The following is a 19,943-nucleotide window of genomic DNA, read 5'->3' as shown; positions in this document are numbered from 1 at the left end:
GAAAGACATAAGACCTTATACTAAGACCCTTTTTCTAAGCTGATACTGAAAATGACCTTGCAATATCTATAAAAATAACTTGTTTTTTATAGGCACTTAAGCTTGCAGAGTACTGTTATTGTGTATTAGATCATAAATTCGTGGTAGTTTGCTTGCAAATCAGTGTTATTTTCTGACTATTTCTCCATCCTTTTAAGCAAGTATAATTATTTCTACTTTTATAGTCCTGCTAAGCTCATTTATTCCATCAGTTGGAGTAATATAAGTGGTAACATGCATATTCTTCTTGATGTTGATTAATAGCAGATCTGCTACTGGATTCTTACATTAAACATTGCAGTGCCAGACAACCTGTGCTCTGAATAATTCATGAAGAAAAGGATTAGAGGCAGGCCACACAGACGTATATTTCCATGTGAGTTTAGTCAGACCTTAAAGCAGGGAATGTACACTTCAGAGTCTCCCTGAGCATTGATTCTTTTATTCTTTATTCTCATTTCATCTTCTGTTGCTTTTTCTCTGAACTCCTTTCAGTCTACCTTGATTACAAGGACCCCTCAAGCGTGAATGTAGGGTTTCAGGAATATTTTGCCAGTTGCTTTATGGCTAATTCTTCACCATACTTGGTCAGCTTGTATTTTATAAAGTGCAGTTACTGCATGGGAAATAGGAAGATGTAAATTGTTCTGACTAAAGAGGGAGACATAATTCATTCTATATATAGCATCTCCAAACTGAGTAAACCTTGAGCATTCCAACATTTCAGAAGATGATGAGACAGTAATATAAATAAGACAACAATGTGAAGTTTAATAATTGATTTAATAAAACCCACAATAAAGCAACACTTTTTTATATAATTAAACATGTAGTAAATTATTAAAAAACTCCAAATACAATACATGTCTACTGTACTTCCACTTCTAATTACATCAACTGTAAACCCCAATTTAATTAAAACCTATTTGAGTATTAGTATGTGCAAAATACCTGTTGTTTGTCTGTGGTATTTTTTTTTCCAGTAAGATTGTAAGGATGGGATGCACATTCTTCATGAACTATGATATGGCTTAATTAATGATTGTGTTTGTACTGAAGCATTAACTTTCCAAGTACAGTGCTACTTGGCCTCTGAGCTGTGTGCTCCCATGCTGTACTCAAATGTTCTCGTTTCTTGCCAGAACAGATACAAACATAATCCAGTGTTACATGCACTTTGTCCAAATTAATACTGTGCTGTCAGTTTTCACCAATGAAAGGTCATCATGTGACCCCTACCTCGCATAAGGAGAGACAGGAAGCCAAGACTGTGACCCCAAACTGCAGGTATAGATCAGCCTGATAAGTATGTGAAACCCTAGCAAGTTTCAGAACAGACAATAGCTTAAGTATTTACAGTTAAATGTCACAATATCCATTACTGGGCAAAAATTTTCCTTTCTGATCCACACAGAGAACTACTTTTGATGTCAGTGGAAGTTCTGTATAAAGACCAAAGTACAGAATAAGCAAAAACTCTCTGAGCCAAGTTACTCCCATCTTCTGAACTTTGCAGGTCATACTCTTGTTGCCCTTAGCTTCTTCCAACATAAATGACTTCAGAAGCAGGCGCACATCTGCATTTTAAGGCGTACAATAGCATGGTGTCAGGTTTGGTTATTCGGTGTACATTCAGAGTACAGGGCTTCCACCAAAAGGTGCAGAAATTCAGTTTTGTGGATTTTGAGGTGTCCAGACGAATAAAATAGTCTTCAAATTGCCTCATCCTTCTGTAAATAAGAAAAGGCCTTTCTACCTCTGTTGGGTGTTACGATATTTTTGTCCAACACCATTATGTTACTGAACTTGCTTGGATTTTGCTTTATGAATAAAGCCAGGTACTGGGGACCGCTATTGCAGCGGCATTCTTATCAGGATACTGCCATAGTGTGATCAAACCAAAGCTGAAAAGGTCAGAGATAGCTGTGACTGAGGGAATAGTACATACCTAAAACTTCTGCTCCCACTTTCCTGTTAGATGTATTTTGCATGTCTGTTGGTTGTGTTTGAGAGTATCTCCATGTCAAGCATAGTTCCTGTCATTTGACTTTTCATTCAAAACAATCTTGGAAAAATAATCAATTACAGGACATTTATTAATTATAATATAAGGCATGCTAATCAACTGGCCTTTTAATGTCTATCAAATGTTGGTTTAGACATTCAAGATCATTAACAATAAACTCATCTTACAAGTCAAAACTTTTTAAATAAATAACCTGTTTCTAATGTATAAACCCTATTCTAAAATACATTAAAGATAACAGATCACCTAAAACACTTTGGGTTCAGTGCTGGGTCTCTAGTTAAATACCAGAACCCTAGGCAAGGATCTTTCTGTCTAGATCTCTGAATGCCCAGAATAAAGCTAACTTTCTGGTCTGGGTACAGTAAATGCTGTATTTTGCAGTGTCTCCAAAGACAGGGTTTCCAAAACTAGCACTGTATGCATTATAGTCTTAAGATACTTTATGAAAATTATTATTGCAAAAATACTGTATAATGATTTCAGTGATCATGACATATTATGAAATTCTGGCATGATCAGCATAAGAGACTTGAACTGAAATACTGAATACTTGATGCTCCATTTGGAGTGCAGGTACTTTGTGGTACATCGTTATTCAAGGACAATATGGGACTGTAATTTGTGAGGTATCTGCAGAGCCATGTTGCAGTTTGTAAACAATCTGAAAACAGCTTTGTCTCCAAATCATCATAACTTGAATAAACCAGTACAAGGGAGAGAGTGATACACATGTTCTGTAGGGCAACCACTGCACTTTTTGCAGCACCAGTTCTCCCTGCTGCATGTTACATGGTACAAATCCACATATTAATGGTTTCTGTTTGATCATTTTCATTTTGCATTTATTGCTCTCAGTCTTTGACTACAAAATAAAGAATAAGGCAGCAGTTCCCAAAACATACGAGATCAGGCACTGGAATTCTGACAACTTGTGCAGGTTTTGCTCATTTCCTGTTTGTAACTCTGAAGCTGCACAGAGCACTTGTACATTCCGAATGTGTTCAGCAGCAGTTGTCGAGCCTTGGATTGAACTTCCTCCCATTTAGATGAACTACCAGGAACTGGAAAATCAAGACAATAATTAATAGAATTCCCTCCTCAAGAAACCTGGACAATCCAGTATTACCAACTACAATGTATTCACATTCACTTATCCATACTGTTCTGTGGTCATTATGTGATCTTTATGTATTATTTTCCATTTAGGTCTACATCCTCTAACTAGAATCACATCTTGATAATACTGTTTGTGTTAGATACCACCTCCCCCCCCCCAAAAAAAAAAGAGCTTTCTTACTAAGAATTGATATTCATAATAGTTAGATGTCTAAATCAGCATGTTTTGGCAAAACATGTTTATTTTTCCTGTCAGACATTTCTACATTAGAGCTTCACCCTGTCTTTCCCTGGACAAGTAAGGGAATTTCTGAAGAGAAATTTTACACATACACACATACACCCAGGAATTTGTATTGGATATTTCAGTACAAATGTATTTCTTTTCACAGTTTTCATTTACACTGACTTTCTGGGCAAATGGGTTTTATAACTTACTGTATAAAACCACAGTTAGCAAACATCCCCCCTGCAATGATATTTCCTGGTTCAACTTAAATAACAATAGGAAAAGAAAGTGTTGGATTTTTTGGTTTGATTTTTTTTTTTACACTTACATTTCATTTAGAATCATTATGTTCAGAATTATGCTCTACAGCAGCTTACCTAGTTGCAAGTGGACTATGGCAGTTGTTTTTCCTGCAGTAAGAGACCAAACATTTAAGTCTTCTATAGAATAAACATCTTCAATTTTCATCAAGTCTTCCTTAATGCGATCCACATTTAAATGCCTTGGAACCCCTGTGATACCAAACATGAGGCAGAATTAATTCTGTCTTTTGCAGACTCTCAGTGGCCTTTAAAATGTCATGACAGATTTCAAAAGAGTTCATAACTTGTGATCAGTAACTTCCAGGTTATCAACAGAAAAGAATATGCAAATTGGCATATTAAGTCAAACACGGGTACAGAAGTTGCACATTAACTGCGGTGTTTTCTTAAACATAATTTGTCCTATGCAGAATCTCTGGCAATAGCCAGCATTAGATCCTTTGGTGCAATACAGACAACATTACTGCAATCCAACATTCTAGGTAACCCCCATTTTCAAGAAGGGGAAAATGGCTGACCCAGGGAATTACAAACCAGTCAGTCTCACCTCTGTGCCTGATAGAATCTTGGAGCAGATTCTCCTTGAAGGCATGCTAAGGCACAAGAAAAACAACAAGGTGCTTGGCGACAGACAGCATGGCTTCACTAAGGGGAAATCCTGCCTGACCAATTTGGTGGTCTTCTATGATGGGGCTATGGAACTGATGGATAGGGGTAGAGCAGTTGATGTCATCTACCTGGACTTATGCAAAGCGTTCAACACTGTCCTACATGACATCCTTGTCTCTAAATTGGAGAGATGTCAGTTTGATAGGTTGACCACTTGGTGGATAAAGAACTGGCTAGATGGCTGCACACAAAACGTTGTGGTCAATGGCTCAATGTCCAGCTGGAGACCAGTAACGAGTGGTGTCCCTCAGGGATCAGTGTTGGGACCGGTCTTGCTCAACATCTACGTCAGTGACATAACAGTGGGATTGAGTGCACCCTCAGCAAGTTTGCCGATGACACCAAGCTGTGTGGTTCAGTTGATATGCTGGAGGGAAGGAATGCCATCCAGAAGGACCTTGACACACTTGTGAGGTGGGCTAATGCCAACCTTATGAAGTTTAACCATGACAAGTGCAAGGTCCCGCACCTGGGTCGGAGCAATCTCAGGCACAGCTACAGGTTGGGCAAAGAAGAGATTCAGAGCAGCCCTGCGGAGAAGGACCTGCTGGTGTTGGTTGATGAGAAAATTAACATGAGCCAGCAGTGTGTGCTTGCAACCCAGAAAGCCAACCGTATCCTGGGCTGCATCAAAAGAAGCGTGACCAGCAGGTCGAAGGAGGTGATCCTACCCCTCTACTCTGCTCTCATGAGACCTCGCTTGGAGTATTGTGTGCAGTTCTGGTGTCCTCAACATAATATGTACGCGGAACTGTTGGAACAAATCCAAAGGAGGGCCACGAGGATGATCAGGGGACTGGAGCACCTTTCATATGAAGACAGGCTGAGAAAGTTGGGGCTGTGCAGCCTGGAGGAAAGAAGGCTGCATGGAGATCTCATAGCAGCCTTCCAGTATCTGAAGGGGGGCTACAGGGATGCTGGTGAGGGACTATTCATTAGGGACTGTAGTGATAGGGCAAGGGGTAATGGGTTGAAACTTAAACAGGGGAAGTTTAGATTGGATATAAGGAAGAAATTCTTTACTGTAAGGGTGGTGAGGCACTGGAATGGGCTGCCCAGGGAAGTTGTGAATGCTCCATCCCTGGAGGTGTTCAAGGTGAGGTTGGACAGAGCCTTGGGTGACATGCTTTAATGTGAGATGTCCCTGCCCAAGGCAGGGGGGTTGGAACTAGATGATCTTAAGGTCCTCTCCAACCCTAACTATTCTATGATTCTAGGTAGGCCCTGTGTCCTGAAACTTCTCTTTTCAGGTACCTGGTATCATTTTCAGATGCTCATAGCAATCCATCTGCAGTGGTTAACACATATGACTTTCATCTTATAGATTAGCATCGTTGCACACCAATGATTGCACTGACCAAGACATTCTAGATGTAGTACTTGCAGCAGCTACAGCACCTCTATAGCTTCCCTACTCCACCTTTTAGCTGTACAAAGAGCAGAATCAAAAATTTAAATTATCAACATGGGTCAAAATCTAGTTCAAAAGTACTGAATAAGCTCTGTTTCCAAACAGTTTTGTTTCTATCATAGCTTTTTAGTTTTTCAGTTTTATGGAGTTTGATTATATATGCCATGAGGTGTTCAGCCACTTGCTTCTCAATTTTCTTCAGAATTTCTGAAGTGACTCCTCTCTGAACTTGTTATTTCACTGTCTTTTAAATCATGTTAGTTCCAGTACCATCTCTTTTGAAATTTTAGCATCTTCAGACTTCCATGCTGCCTTTAAATATATTTTAAAAGCTAGAATCTCATTGCTTTTATTAGATAATGATTTAAGTTTTTAATTCAGTGTTCCTAGTATAATGATGAAACTTAAGTTAATATTAATACTGAATTCTGATACAAGTGCAAAGAGCCTGATGTTGTAGTAGTGGTTTCCAATATAAATGCAAGTTCACTCGCTGGAGATCATGGATCTGAGTTGGAAAAATTCCCTAACATACATACAGCCCATCTACCATCACTTTTAATAACGTCATTAATTTGAAGATTTTATAACAACTGGGATACCTATGCAAACAGCTACAACTCAAAACATCTGGAATTTGATGCACCATTATTTTGTCTTATCTGTTTTCTTCAGCTAAATCTTAGCTATTGCCTTGGAGCTGACTAAGATTTCTCAAGCAAATGTCACTATTTTTGCCCTCTCAATGAACTTCCATTTTGTTAGATCGTTGTGTTGGGGTTGTTTTTTTTTCCTCCTAAATGATAGCAAAAGCACTTGACATTGAAGATTTTGAGGTTCCTGGTTAAGCCTTGTAACATAATAAAAGTAAAGTCAATAATAGCTCACATGAGACAGCTAGGAAGGTGCAACTGAAACCAAGGATTTTTCTCCCATCCCTAACACCTTCACTTTCTTAAGGTAAAAGTACTAGATCAAGCAGCAGTAGTTGGCATGTTAGCTGTGATAATGCAAATAATGCTGGCATATTTTCTTCTATGTTGCCACATGAGATAACATGCTTTAGTTTGTGTTCAGCTTTTCTTTCCTTTTTTCCTTATTCCTATTTACACCACTCTTTTACATGTAGCTTCACCTATGGTAACAGTAGAAGCATGCAAGTAATACAACAGTACCTGTGAAAAAGGGAAGACAAGACAGACATGAACCACCTGTCCAGCCATTCGTCTTATTCTTGCTTTCTCCTTTTACATGCTTTCATATTCACTTTAACTTTACAAGTGATTAAAGGGCAGTATTCACTTAGTTTAGCTGACAGCCACTCAGACACACCAGAAAGTTCCATATGTTTCACTTCACTATCTCCAAATAGTGAAGAGCTATGACTTGTGTGATTCTGACAGAGATCAAAGGCACCTTAAGACTTCTGTGATTTAAATGAGCCATCAAGAACCAACAGACTAAAGAAGCAAGAAGATAAACAGGTTTCCAGACACAATCCACTTTGTTAGAGATGATAATTATGATGTCAAGAAAAGTGCCAGTGCTCATTGATATTTGACATGTAAAGTACTGCAGACTGTGCACAGATCTTACCTTCCAGAATAATAACTCCTGTGTCACACAGAATTCGAACTGTTGTCAAAACCACCAGTATGGAGAATACATATGTACATATAGGATCAGCAATCTTGTATTCTGGCTGCAAGGGAAGTTACAAAGCGTTAAAGCATGTATGAAAATAAGCTCGCTTACTTAAAAAAGCGTGACTCAGAAAATAGTTACTTCTAGCTCCAACTTTCATTAATATTTTTTTTTGTTTGAAGAGTTACAAAATACATAATACAGTTTGCTTATTTTGCATGAATGTATGAAGCTCAAAGCAGAATATCACAATATATTTGTTTAATAACTTATAAAACCAAGTCCCTTTTTAATCACCAAAACTGAAATTAAAACAATTCCCCCTGCCTCAAAGGCTGGCCATCCCGTACCTTAAAGCGTATGATGTATGCAGCCACGAGCACACCAATACTTTGTACCAGGTCCCCAAGGGCATGTACAAACGCTGCTCTCACCGCAAGGCTGCTGTGCCCGTGGCTGCTGCTGTGAGCTGTGTTAGGAGAGTTCGACTGAGGTACATGAGAGTGCGGGTGGGAATGGGAGTGGGAGTGAAGGTGGCCAGATTGATTCAGCAAAAAACCCATTCTGAAAGTGAAAGAAGAAAAACAGGCTTTAGGGTTGGTTTGGGTTTCTTTTTTTTCCTTTGAAACTAAAGAATTGAAAAAATAATACTTAGTATCATTTCTTGTCTCATGAAGATGTCCAGCAAAATTACACTCCATGAGAAAGATACAGGCCATGAATGAATTAGCAGCTTATTCAGAAATACATTTATGAGTGTTAATGAAAAGAAAGGGAGATCTTACATTAAGTTAACTGCAACACCAACGGCTGCTGTAATCAGCATGATATCACCATTTATTTCATAGTCCATATGGATAGTTCTTTGAACAGCTTCATACAAGAGGAATGCCATAAGGATATAGACCAGCAGTACACTAATGATGGCAGACAATACTTCTGCAAACAGAAAGGAAACATCATTACAAAAGTGAGTCTAAGCTCCTTGACATACGTTTACATACACATTATCTAGTGCAGATTTCAGCTATGAAGGACTGCTTAATATGTTTCTGTATAGCTGTAATATGCTGTTTTAACATTATCTTACATTTACCACATACTCATATTTTACAAAAGTAAGAGTGTTATGACCAAGATTTTGGAGTAGGAATTATATCTGATCAGAAGGGATTTGCAAAAGGGCACATATACCTAAGTAAAGAGAAAATTAGAAAAAAAAACTCCTTTCATTGTCCTGCACCTTCCGCTGCTGTTTACATCTGTGGGAAGTGGTTAAAGTTCTCCACAGGCCTCCTGCTGTTCTGATGTGAGGTGAATAGGCCTGAATATTTTATGGGTCAGAACCTTAGTGCTGTCTGCCTCACTACCCAAGTCATGGAAGTGGGCTGGTAACAGCGTACATGAACTCGAGGACAGTGAGTTCACACTACACTTTTAAGGTACTACCATACAAAATATAGGTATTTCCAAATGGGTCACTAGATTCCTTTTAATATTAACATATTTTTAACTTCTAGCTTCATGTTCTGAAAATGATTGCCCTGTTGTAGCGGAAACTTAAAGAGAAACAGACAAATAAAAAAGGCAAAATACCTGACAGAGAAAACATTGGCCCAGTTAAGACTCTTGGTTATAAGCAAGTTAATATAGGGTTTTACAAAAAACACAGGGGAAAACCTTAATGCCAGCTCCACTGTGATTGTATTGCCTGTGAATTCATAGGCATGCCTGAGTAATCTGTAATCATTATGCGTAGCCTCATTACTGTCATTTGCCAGATGGATCACCAGGATCTCAGCTTTCCTGTGTGAACTCAGAGATCAGAGTTGGAATTAATATACTTGGAATTTTAGTAGTTGTTCTTCCCCTTGTTCACACAAGTTGCCTTGATTTATTCTCCAGTAAGAGCAAAATTCTGCTCTTGGCTTTACACAGTTCTAAGAATACTGATCTGTGAAGTTCCTCACTTCTGCCTCTGCTTTTGATCCGTCAGTGTGTAGTACAACTTTGGTTACTGCTAAAGGTGTCATTTGTAACACAGAACTGCCTTAACTGTATTTATTGGATACTACAGTAAAAAACATGCTGTGATATAAGCATTTTAATATCGCCCAAATCACTTGATCCACATACAGAATTTTTAACATCGTTATGGGAGAAGAAACTCTCACCCACACGTTCAGCTGTTCGGCAGTGTGTCAGTGCCTGGACCAGTACCAGCATTACCAGGCAGTAACAAGGCTCTGGATGGCAGCTGTCACAATCTCAAGATGATTTCAGAGCAACATGAAAATCCTGGAAATATCTGTGCAAGTGGCAGTGTTCTGTACAAAGCAGGCAGATTATTCAGGGCAACAGCCTGAAGAAACCTCAGTATATTCCTTCACAGGTTTTCCAGAATGCTTTTTAAAAAATTTGTGAAGCATATTAGCATTTACCAGAGAGATTACATATTGTGGTTTTAAATTGGAAAACCATGTTTTCTGAAATGGAAACCAGTATTTCCCTTGCAGTTTCTTCACAGGCTCACTGTAATGTCAGCATTGTAGATTTGTGCAGACATCTTTCACTTCTTGTGAAATGAACTGTATACTGTCTCAGTGGACTGACTGATTCTGTCATTACTAACATTGTGTTTGCAGCAATGGAAAAATGCCAGGTCCCATATCTATGCTTAAATCTGCTCAGTGCCTCACTGAGAAGGAGTTATCTCCACTTCGTGGTGAAACAGAACTATTTTGGCTTCAAGAATATAATCCATTTAGACATGACTGCAGTTTCCATTATTTTGTCTTCACTTTTCTAACCCATTTCTGAATATGTCAGCTTTCTTTTCACCACCAAAAATGGAATAAAACTGAAGATGGAGTATACATATTATGCACTCAAGGAGAATTCAAATAAATGAGAACTAGTGTGAATTCGCATCTGGAATTTGATGAGACATCTTAATATGTCTGTTTTCTTTACAATGAAGTGTTTCTGGGAACAAGTTTGAAATTCATCTTTCTGCAAACAAAAGTCATAATGAGCACCAGAAACATTGCTCATTAGAATGTTTACATGCTTACTGTATGTATGGATTATCTTAAAAATTAATGCAGAGCAGGTCATCAATGAGAGAGTTCTTACACACATTCCCATCTTCAAACAAATGCTCCGTATTTTTATTGTGACAGATGCTCAATCTGTACCCTTTTTTAAATATTCTGTCATGTTTTAACATCTTTCATGAAATCCAAGCTATTGTTGAGCCTGTATTATTTGTTGACAAGCTTCTTGCATATAGAGTATCTGGAAAGATGCATTACAGCGAGGATATACCCGCAAATCAGCTTTCTTCCATTGCCAGCATTTGCTGATGTGTGAAACTGGGCCCTCAGGCCATGGCATTCAGACTCCATGCCTAAAAAGAGGCAAATCGCTTTCACAGATGTGACTGTAAAAAGAAACCTGTATATAGTAATTTTGAACCATCTTATTATTCTGTACTTGCAGAACCTAGGTCAAGGTTTGGGGGTCTCCTGCAGGGCCTTCACTCACTTCCCCTTCCTCACTGCAGACACAGAAACTCTTCTCCCCACTTGCAGAGTCCTTCACAGAGGGCTGCACTGTTGCTATTTACACAGAATGGCTGAGGTAGAAGGGAACCCCTGGAAACTCTAAGAGTCCTGCTCAAAGCAGGGTCAGCTGCAGCAGGTTGCTCAGGGTTGTGTCCAGTTGGGTTTTGAGTATTTCCAACTGTGGAGACCCAACAACCTGCTCTTGGGTTTAACAACCTCCTGGCACCGGGCAGCAGAAAAGGGGGAGTAACTGCTGCAGAACTGAGAAGCTGCTCCCAGGGAGATGGTGGGCAATACAGACTAATTCTATGCGCCACACTGAGTTAGTCTGGCCAGGATTTCTCTTGGCAATAAAACGGGGAGAAGGGAAAAAAAAAACCCAAAGGTGAGGTGGCAGGAATCCTCAGGAATTTTTGCTTGCCAAGTGCAGTGGAGCCCTCAAACTATTTTAAAACTCAGTGAAAATTTACAGAACTGAGTAAAATCTTAATAGCTAAGTTTAGTTTTCTGTAACTCATGTTTTTAAGCTAGGCCATGACATGTACAATGTATGTATTATTTGGCTTTAGAGAAGTTACAAAGATATATAAACTACTCATGATTTCTAAATAGGGTTAAAGTATGCACGAATGCTAGCAAACATCATTCTCAAGAGTATGAACAACTGCCAGGGGGTACCTTCAAGGTCAGGTTTCAGTATTAAGGCAGCTCCTATTGCAAAATTAAAACTTACTGAAAGAAAAGGTTGCAAAGGGAAATGCTGGCAGTGTTAATGCTTTCTTGCTAAAGCCCCAAAGATCTTTGCTAGTGTACAGAGTTATGCATTCATGCGCTAGTGACTAACTGATGACAAATGACTAGGAGCGATGGAGTTGTTGAATTCTGCTGCTGTTCTAGCAGCCAAAATGAGTTGCAAACGATGACTACACAAGACTTTGAAATTCCTTGAAAAATATACTGTAGCATGTATAGAGCAGAGGTAGCAAATTATGACACTAGAAGTTATCTATTTTATGAAATATTTTGAAGCTTTTGGTTAAATGTCCACAAGACCTGCAGCTGTATATTATGAACTGTACTATCCAGTGTGCAACCATATGAAAGCACCCTTTATCATCATTACATTTCCAAATGTGAAATAATGAATCCTGAAAATACTCTTCCAAGGTTTAGCACATAATTCTGTTTATACTTCCTTGTTTATACACCTAAAAGGGGCACAGATTAACTAACTTACTGTATTGCAAACCATGGGACATCTTGATCTCTTCTTTGTGTGGTCTAGTGAGTGCAAGAGGAATACTGATTTATGTGGCTTCTGGCAGAGCAGAGCCCTCTGATAATATGCTCCACATAACTTTTTAGATCTGGATTAAGATGTCATTTTTCAGATTGAATAGGACCTTCTTCCAGTGTCATAATTCTACTGAAGAATGGGAGTTTATGAATCCTGGGCACTGGCAATTATCTGTTGTGAACAACAAATGACATGTACAGCTCCTGAACCAACAAGCTCCTCAGTGTGTCCCACAAGCACCGACAGTGGTACACCAGTGAGTGACCAAAGAATGTGTCCTTCTCTTGCTCAACAGCTTCAACTCCAAAGCACAAAGGTGCACATAATGCAACAGCCCAGTAACTATGGGTGCGCTATGAAACACAGCTGCATATCCACCTTTGTTCTTGCTGGGGACAGCTTCCCTCCTCTGAACCCTTTGTAAAATTTCTAGGCCATGGTTCATTTGTAGGAAGTCATATTTACAATGACATCCTGTGTCCAATTCCCCAAGCTTCCTCTTTAAATTGGAAGATGAATCAATCGTTCGGAACTTAAATCTGAATCTGCTAAGTCCTAGCGTCACAGAGATGGAGAGGCTCATCCAGCTTCCCATGAGTGAAACTGCCATCAAACTTCACTTCTGACTGAGGTTTACACTTTAAAAAATGTTTTTTTTTTCTTTTATTATCTATTCCCTTGTCACAATACAACCTATGTAGTGGCTCTACAGTGGCCAGTGAAAGGACATTAGTGTCAGGGTGTTAAACATAGAGCAACTCTTGGGTTTATTGCTGCTTTTTTTCTAGTTACTTACACTTCTAGAATTAGGTTATCTTTACAGTTGCTTAAAATACTCTGTTAATAGCAAAACCTGATACCTACATACCTAAGCGATGAAATCCAAAAGTGAACCTCTTTGTGGGAGATTTTGCAGACAGCCAGAGAGCAAGCAGGGTCAAAATAATACCGCTAAGGTCAGTTAACATATGAAGTGCATCTGTCATAATTGCTAGACTGTTAGCAACATATCCACCTGAAAAGAAAGTTGGAAAAGTCAGTACCTACAACATTAATGATTGTAGATAATATCCTTTTGGCACAGCTTACAGTTATTTATTTTCAGAACAGTACATTAAGTTCATGAGAGCTCTTGTTATAATCACTAAACAGGGTATTGCCATTGCAATCAAAATGCCATCCTATAATTTAAAGCTACCATAGTTACAAGTGCAGTGAAGTGTGCTTTCTGTTAAGAGTAACATAGAACAGATTCCCTCCTGTCATTCTCACAGACTACATGCATCGTAACATTTGCTAGATCAGGACCAAAACAGTTTTGTTTCTCGTCTCTGTATGATAATGTGCATGTGTTTAATCAGTTGATCCTTTTATTAAACTACATCTGTTAAATATTTTGACATTATGGAACAGGGACAGAAATCCAGTGACTCAGTGGCAAGGAAATTCACCCTGCCCCCTTATTGTTACATTATCTTGTAACCTTCATTATTCCCTGCCCTGGCAGGGCTATGTTCTGCCAATACATACTGCAGATAGTGACTTTCACTTGCACAGCATTTTTCTTTGTTATTTATTACCATAATTTTTTCTCGTAATTATGAGCTGTATTGAGACAACCTCAGATCAAAGGTTGGTATCTTTGTTCCAATTCAGCTGCTAAGGCTACTGTTGTAGGGCAAGAGAGTTAAACAATGCGCCTCTCTTAAGCACCCCTTATCCAAAGGGGAATCAAGGACAGGCTTCTTTGTCTTCCATATGCATGAAGTTAAGCCCATTTTCTCAGAAGAGATCTCATCTTTAGTGTCAGCTAAGTTATGATTTAGTTTCTCTTTTTACCTTGAGATTGACATTCAGCCTGTAAATTCTCCTGAGCAAAGCATGCAGCTGGCATGCCATTTGGCAGGCTTGGGGCTCCAACTAACATTTCGAGTAAAGGTATCTTCATCTACAATTAAAACTGTCTTAGTGAGGAGGCTGACCATGAGGAAATAGCAAAGGGAGATTCATAACTGGCTGACTGCTTTCAAGACTAGTGTGTGTATGGCTGTGTTAGTACGCAAACACCTGCAGCCTGAGCTACTCTCTCCAGCCAAACACAAGCAGCAGGGCTGATACTGTAGTATTGCTTGTACTGTGGGTACCTACCAAATACACAGTTCAACTAGTTCCTTTCATGTATCCCCCCCTTCTTCAGTTGCTCCTAAGTTTCTAAGTCAAATTCATCTGAGGCTGAAATTTTTCAAAGGCCATCACACCTCAAAAGTTTTTAAGATTTAGCAATTCATCAACTTTTTGGGTTATCCCCTCCCATTCTGAATTAATTTCTGCTCTTGTGTGATTTTAAATAATTACTTAGAAATATGTAACTCAGCCTCTTCTACAGTCAACACAGAAAAACAAGAATTTGTATCTAAAGCATTCAAATCAGCACGTTACATATATGAACATTTAAAGTATGTTAATTCCCATGTATTAATTTTGAGAATCACTTCGGTCTGAGATGAGTCAGTTTCATTTCAGCTAGCCTTGCACTTTGACAGACTTCAGAAATAAAATGATAAGGAAGGAATTCAGATACTGAAGCAATCATAATGCAGCATGTGGGCTAAGAAAACGTAATTGAAATTTATGAAATTCTGAAATCAAAGGTTCGCTCTTTCCAAATGTATTGGTTCATCTCTTGGTTAAAGGTACTGAATCCTGAGGGTTGTTAAACACATTCGGCAACTTGGGAAAAAGAGACATCTACAACCTGCACAAATAGCTCGATGGCTCAGCAGTGTCTTCAGTGACCTGTGAAGGACAGCAGTCCTCCTCATGGACGATCAGTTATCTCTACACATAGCTGAAAATATCAAAACCCTGCCAGAAAATCTAACTAGGACTTGCAATATGTTTTTCATTTTACGATGCAAAATGATTTCCACGAAGTGTAAGTTGTTATCTGACTTTTACAATGACTGTTCATCAAATTAAGCAACATGCACTGAGATGGCCTGGGGTAATGAGCTTGGCTGTACTCTGGAAAACAATACACCAATCACAATTTCACCAGAAAGCTGCTGAAACAAGATTTCCTTCATCCTGACATTAGTAACAGACAGCAAGAAGATTTTTTAGGGTCCTCTGGCTTTTTTTCAAAAGCTAAGGAAAGAAAACTGTCAAAGATCATGAAAAGAAGTCAGTTAAAATGTCCTGTAGGATTAAACAAAGTTTCAAACAAAGTTTCCCAAATACCTGAGCTTCAGATCAATGAAAAAAGTTCCAAAAGTTGAAACCAAGCAGACAGAACACCATACAGGGCCGTAATGAAGCAGTTAAACAGGTAGGGAGGGCACTGACCCAGGACCCAAGGGCTCCATCTTTAATTACTTGTCCTGCTTCTGATTATTTGCCCTATGACAAGTCATTCAGGTCAAGATCCACACAAGTACAGAGGTACCCAAGTCCTCTACTCATTGGTTGTGCAAGTTAGACACAAAGTATTCCAGAGGTCTGGCCCCTAGTGCTGTGTGTCTCAGTGCCCAAAACATGAAATAGGGCTGGCAATACATACATACACCTCAGGGGTATGAGGTCTCATGACACCACCAGCACTTTTTACAGACAAATCCACCACCCTGAGCTGAGCCCACAGAAGTCCTAGCTGTATGGGAGAAATGCCAGACGATGCGACAGTGATGAGAGAGGATTTTTACACTCAACACCTATTATTCCTAGACCTCCCTCTGTATTGCCAATTGAGAGGTCTACAACAGCGTGAATTGGACCCAAAGTCCCTGACAGATACACCCTAGTGACTTCAGCATCAAGCTGTTGGCAACTCAGAGATATTACTCAGTAAGAGGCTCTTAGGTTGAACTAAATTCATCATTTATCAGAACTCTGTTATAAATACAATCAGATGAAATCACGGTTATGTTAAAAGATATCTATGTCTGAGGTACAACACTATGCTCCTTATCAAATTTGCCTGAGTTATGCTGAACCAAAGTCTCAGCCAGACAAAAAAAAAGAGAGCATAAATGGAGAGCACAATTCAGCATATGCCCACAAAAGGTTTAATGAAATTGCCTTATCCATTGATGGGAAAGCTTATCCATGATAAGCTGATGCACTGTGGCACTGTCATTAATGACTAACCACACACTGAGATTTTGAAGAACAAACCCACATCTTTCCCCTAACCCACATTCCTGGGCCCCCCCAGTAAAACATGTGCAGAAATAGTCAGTATTCTGATCTGTCTCTGAAAAAGCGAGTGGATTTTTTCCTATGTATATAGGACAAACTGTATCATTTATCATTGAACCATGATTTTTCTCCTATCATCTTGTATAAGTTTCTGTCTTAAAGATACAATTCACAGCTGTCCAACACGAAGTGATCTGTGATCACAAGCTCACTTCACACAAGCAAATGTCAGACCTGTAGACATTACTGACCGAATGTGCATAGGTGTGGAGGAGGAGGTAGGTCCTGGGCTACTACACCTGAGACATCTCCGTTCTTTATTTCCAGACAGTTTTTGTGACTTGACTTTTTTCCCCCTAGTGAATTATGACCAATAATTCATCTGATTAACTCTGTTTTAGACTTGTATGTTAAAATGAAAGCAATTTAAAAGCAATTAATTGTTATAGTTGCTACAGAGACCTGGCTCAGCACACACATCAATGTCCTGGCACTTAATAATGCTCTCTGTGACTTCAAATCTGGGGATAAGAAAATTTAAGCGTTCTTCAGGAGGCTGCACACTACTGAACAGACGTGCACTGAAGGGCATGGACATATCCAAAAGACAGGTGGTAACAGGATGCTGATATTGATAAGTGAACGAAGATGGGAAGATAAATACTATCCTTTGTAAAAGTTATTAGCTAATGGCAAAGGAGTGACATCTCCTAGCTTGTCTGTGCATCCAGGGCACCCTCAAATTTATTTCAAGCCTATGCTGCTGTAGCCTATGAAATGAAGCACAGTCATTCTGTACAAGCTGCTGTAGAGTGCACAGGTTCTCTTTTACCTGTACAGCAAACAATAGTGTGACTTTTATCAGGGAGCAATAAAAGCTGAATTTGATCAGCAGATTAATTCTTCTGACCAACAAGCCACCAAATACCTATACAGGAACATATTTCCAAGTAAAAATCCACCATGCTTCTGCCAAATACTAACCAACCGAACCCACAAATAATTTAATCAAACTACTTGGTATTCTTCTGTGTTCTAATGGGAATACCTGTTAGTTTAACTGACTCTGTGAATATGATTTACACCTGGATGGAGAATACACTGGTCCCGAGTGCAGCAGGACACCAGGCAGTTGTCAGGAGGGTGAATTCTCACGGCATCCACTCTGATAGCTCAGGGTTTGGTTTCTTGGTTAAAAGAAACATTGTTGGTGACTGAGGGTAAACCGTCCCCCAGCATTAGTTTTGACATTATGGTAAACATCACACTTATTTCCCTCATTTGTCTTGTTGCAAACACAGCGAGATTTTATGTCAGTAGTTAATACTGAGGATGAAATTGTTCATCTTTTTTTTCTAATGTCTATGATAAAATGCTGCTTCTCCCTTGCTAGTAACACCTTACAAACGTACAAGAGAAACTTACACAAAGAACTAAAAGGCCATTATACATGCAAAAAAAATCCCATTTATGCGTCTGGGGGACTGATGACATTCAGATAAGGGAAGCTGCAAATTCCTTTTTCTTTTCTTGCATGGAAAATACAGGTGGACTTTGTTCCTCCTCACTCTCTGAACTGGCAGCTAATCTCTGATCTCTCTACATGACAGCCTGTTTCTCTTAATAACTATCGAAAGCCACGGCCGTAGAAGCGTGACAGGCTGCGCGGTCCATCCGGCCGACAGAGCCCCCGACTCACCTACGAGCTCCCCGGTCATAAAGAGGAGGTAGAGGAGGGCAGCGAGCGTCAACCGCTTCTTCACCGTCCTCTGCCTGGAGCGCTCTCGCCGGCTGCTGCAGCCGCCGCAGGGGGCCGGCCGGCCGGGGCGGGCTCCGGCCCGCTCCAGCAGGGACTCGTCGTCCGAGGGCAGGCCGAGGGGCGCCCCGGCCACCGGCGTCTCCGGTGCCGCCTCCGAGGTATCGTCCGACACCACCACCCGCAGCTTGTTAAAGCGAGGGAAGTCCTCGTCCCCCGCCTCGTCCGAGAAGTCAAAGGCACTGGAGTCGTTCAGGAACAAGGGGTCCTCGCTCCTCCGCAGCAGGGACTTGATGCTCCTCCAGAGCCCGGGCCCAGCCATCGCGGCGGAGCCCGGGGGCCTCGCCGGCTGCTGCCGAACCTCCCGCGGGCGGCTCCGCTGGCGCTGCTCCCCCTCGTAGGCGGCACCCGTCCGTTCGCCGTCCCGTCAGGGCATGTCCCCTACATCACTGTGCTGTGCCCTGCGCAGCGCGCACCGGCCCTACCGATCCCCCCCACCGCCTCCGCGGCGGGCACCGCTGGCGTTGCCACCCCCGGAGCGCCGAGCCGCCCGCGGAGCCCGAGTCCCCGCCGCGCGGAGCCGGCGCAGCCCCGGTCAGGGCGCAGGGCCGCCTCCCCGCCGGCGCAGGGGGAACGCCGCAGCCGCGCGCGTCACACCCATCAGCGTCGCGCTCCGGGCACCGCTGCGAGGGGGGACCGCACCCGAACCCCTGCGCGCTCCCGAGACCGGCGCTGCCCCCGTGCTGTCCCCGCGGAGAGGCCGGACCAGCAGGCGAGAGACGGCGTCCTTTGCGCGCCCGCCGACAGCCGCGGCCCCGGCCAGCACTGCGCCTGCGCCGCCCGCGCGGGACGACCGCCGGTTCAAGTCCCGCAGCCGGCGGCTCGCCGCGCCCTACACCGAGCGTGGTGGTGGCGGGGTGTTGCCAGGTGCTGTAGTGGTCAGCTGGTGGTTAGCCCGAGAGGCTGTTCCCGTCCCTACGTGCGCTTGTGTTCGGTGGATATCTGTCATGTGAGGTACAGACTTTCAACTGGAAAAGCCATGAAATCCAAGTACTATCTGTTGGTAGACAAGCGATTGCTTTCATGTACGCTGGAAGGTGAACTGCAGAGTTCCGTGCTCTGGCTTCAAATTTGAAGAGTCACAAGTTTGCATTGTGTAGCATAGCTTCTTTCTCTCCCTGTCAAAGGCACGGCACTTCATATCATTTGCAGCAACTCCCAACAGTTAGGGCAGTGTCGTGTCATAGGGAAAAACAAACCTCGGAGGCCCTGCTGTCATATAATTCTTTTCATAACTGTGCTCTAACTTCAGAATAATTAGATTTTTGCCTTTATTAATTCTGCTATGAGATTATTCCCCCTCTTTGGTTGTCTCAATACCAGAAGTTTTCTTCTAATTTCCAGCCTACACATACTCAGTGCCAGTGTGTACCTATGGCCAAATTCTGTTCCTGTGTCAGTCAGTTCCCTAAGTCATAAATACTTCTGGAAAATCATGCCTGCCTGAGGAAAAATACATAACCTGGGTTTTGACATGGTTGGAGGAAGTTACCAAGTGAAGACCAGATGGTTGTATGGAGCTGCAAGATTTTGGAGGAAGGTATTCCCTTTCTGGTCAAGGGCTGATAGCGGATTCTGGCACACATCGGGACAGTGCTGCAAGACAT

The 19,943-nt window shown here is 41.2% G+C and overlaps 1 protein-coding gene across 1 annotated transcript; it reads right to left on the bottom strand.

Moving 5' to 3' along the window:
* Positions 1–786: 786 nt before the first annotated feature.
* On the bottom strand, positions 787–18,794 carry SLC30A4 (solute carrier family 30 member 4). The gene is made up of 7 exons (XM_005148713.3): positions 18,220–18,794; positions 13,192–13,338; positions 8,246–8,399; positions 7,811–8,024; positions 7,413–7,518; positions 3,791–3,925; positions 787–3,129 (listed from the first exon to the last, which is right to left on the bottom strand). Exons 1-7 carry the CDS (start codon positions 18,596–18,598, stop codon positions 2,975–2,977), a joined length of 1,290 nt encoding a protein of 429 aa, XP_005148770.3. The 5' UTR covers positions 18,599–18,794; the 3' UTR covers positions 787–2,974.
* Between the last annotated feature and the right edge of the window lie 1,149 nt (positions 18,795–19,943).

Source organism: Melopsittacus undulatus, chromosome 9 (genome assembly GCF_012275295.1).
Source record: "Melopsittacus undulatus isolate bMelUnd1 chromosome 9, bMelUnd1.mat.Z, whole genome shotgun sequence".
Classification (NCBI taxonomy): Eukaryota; Metazoa; Chordata; class Aves; order Psittaciformes; family Psittaculidae; genus Melopsittacus; species Melopsittacus undulatus.
This window is presented reverse-complemented; position numbering and strand designations above follow the sequence as displayed.

Bases quoted from the DNA above. Each gene is read 5' to 3' on its own strand.
- SLC30A4 (XM_005148713.3), bottom strand. From the start codon at position 18,598: ATGGCTGGGCCCGGGCTCTGGAGGAGCATCAAGTCCCTGCTGCGGAGG. The intron at 13,339-18,219 runs GTGAGTCGGGGG...CTTTCTTTTCAG, and splicing joins TATGACCGGGGAGCTCGTAG to GTGGATATGTTGCTAACAGT. The intron at 3,926-7,412 runs GTAAGATCTGTG...TTGGTATCACAG, and splicing joins AGGAGTTATTATTCTGGAAG to GGGTTCCAAGGCATTTAAAT.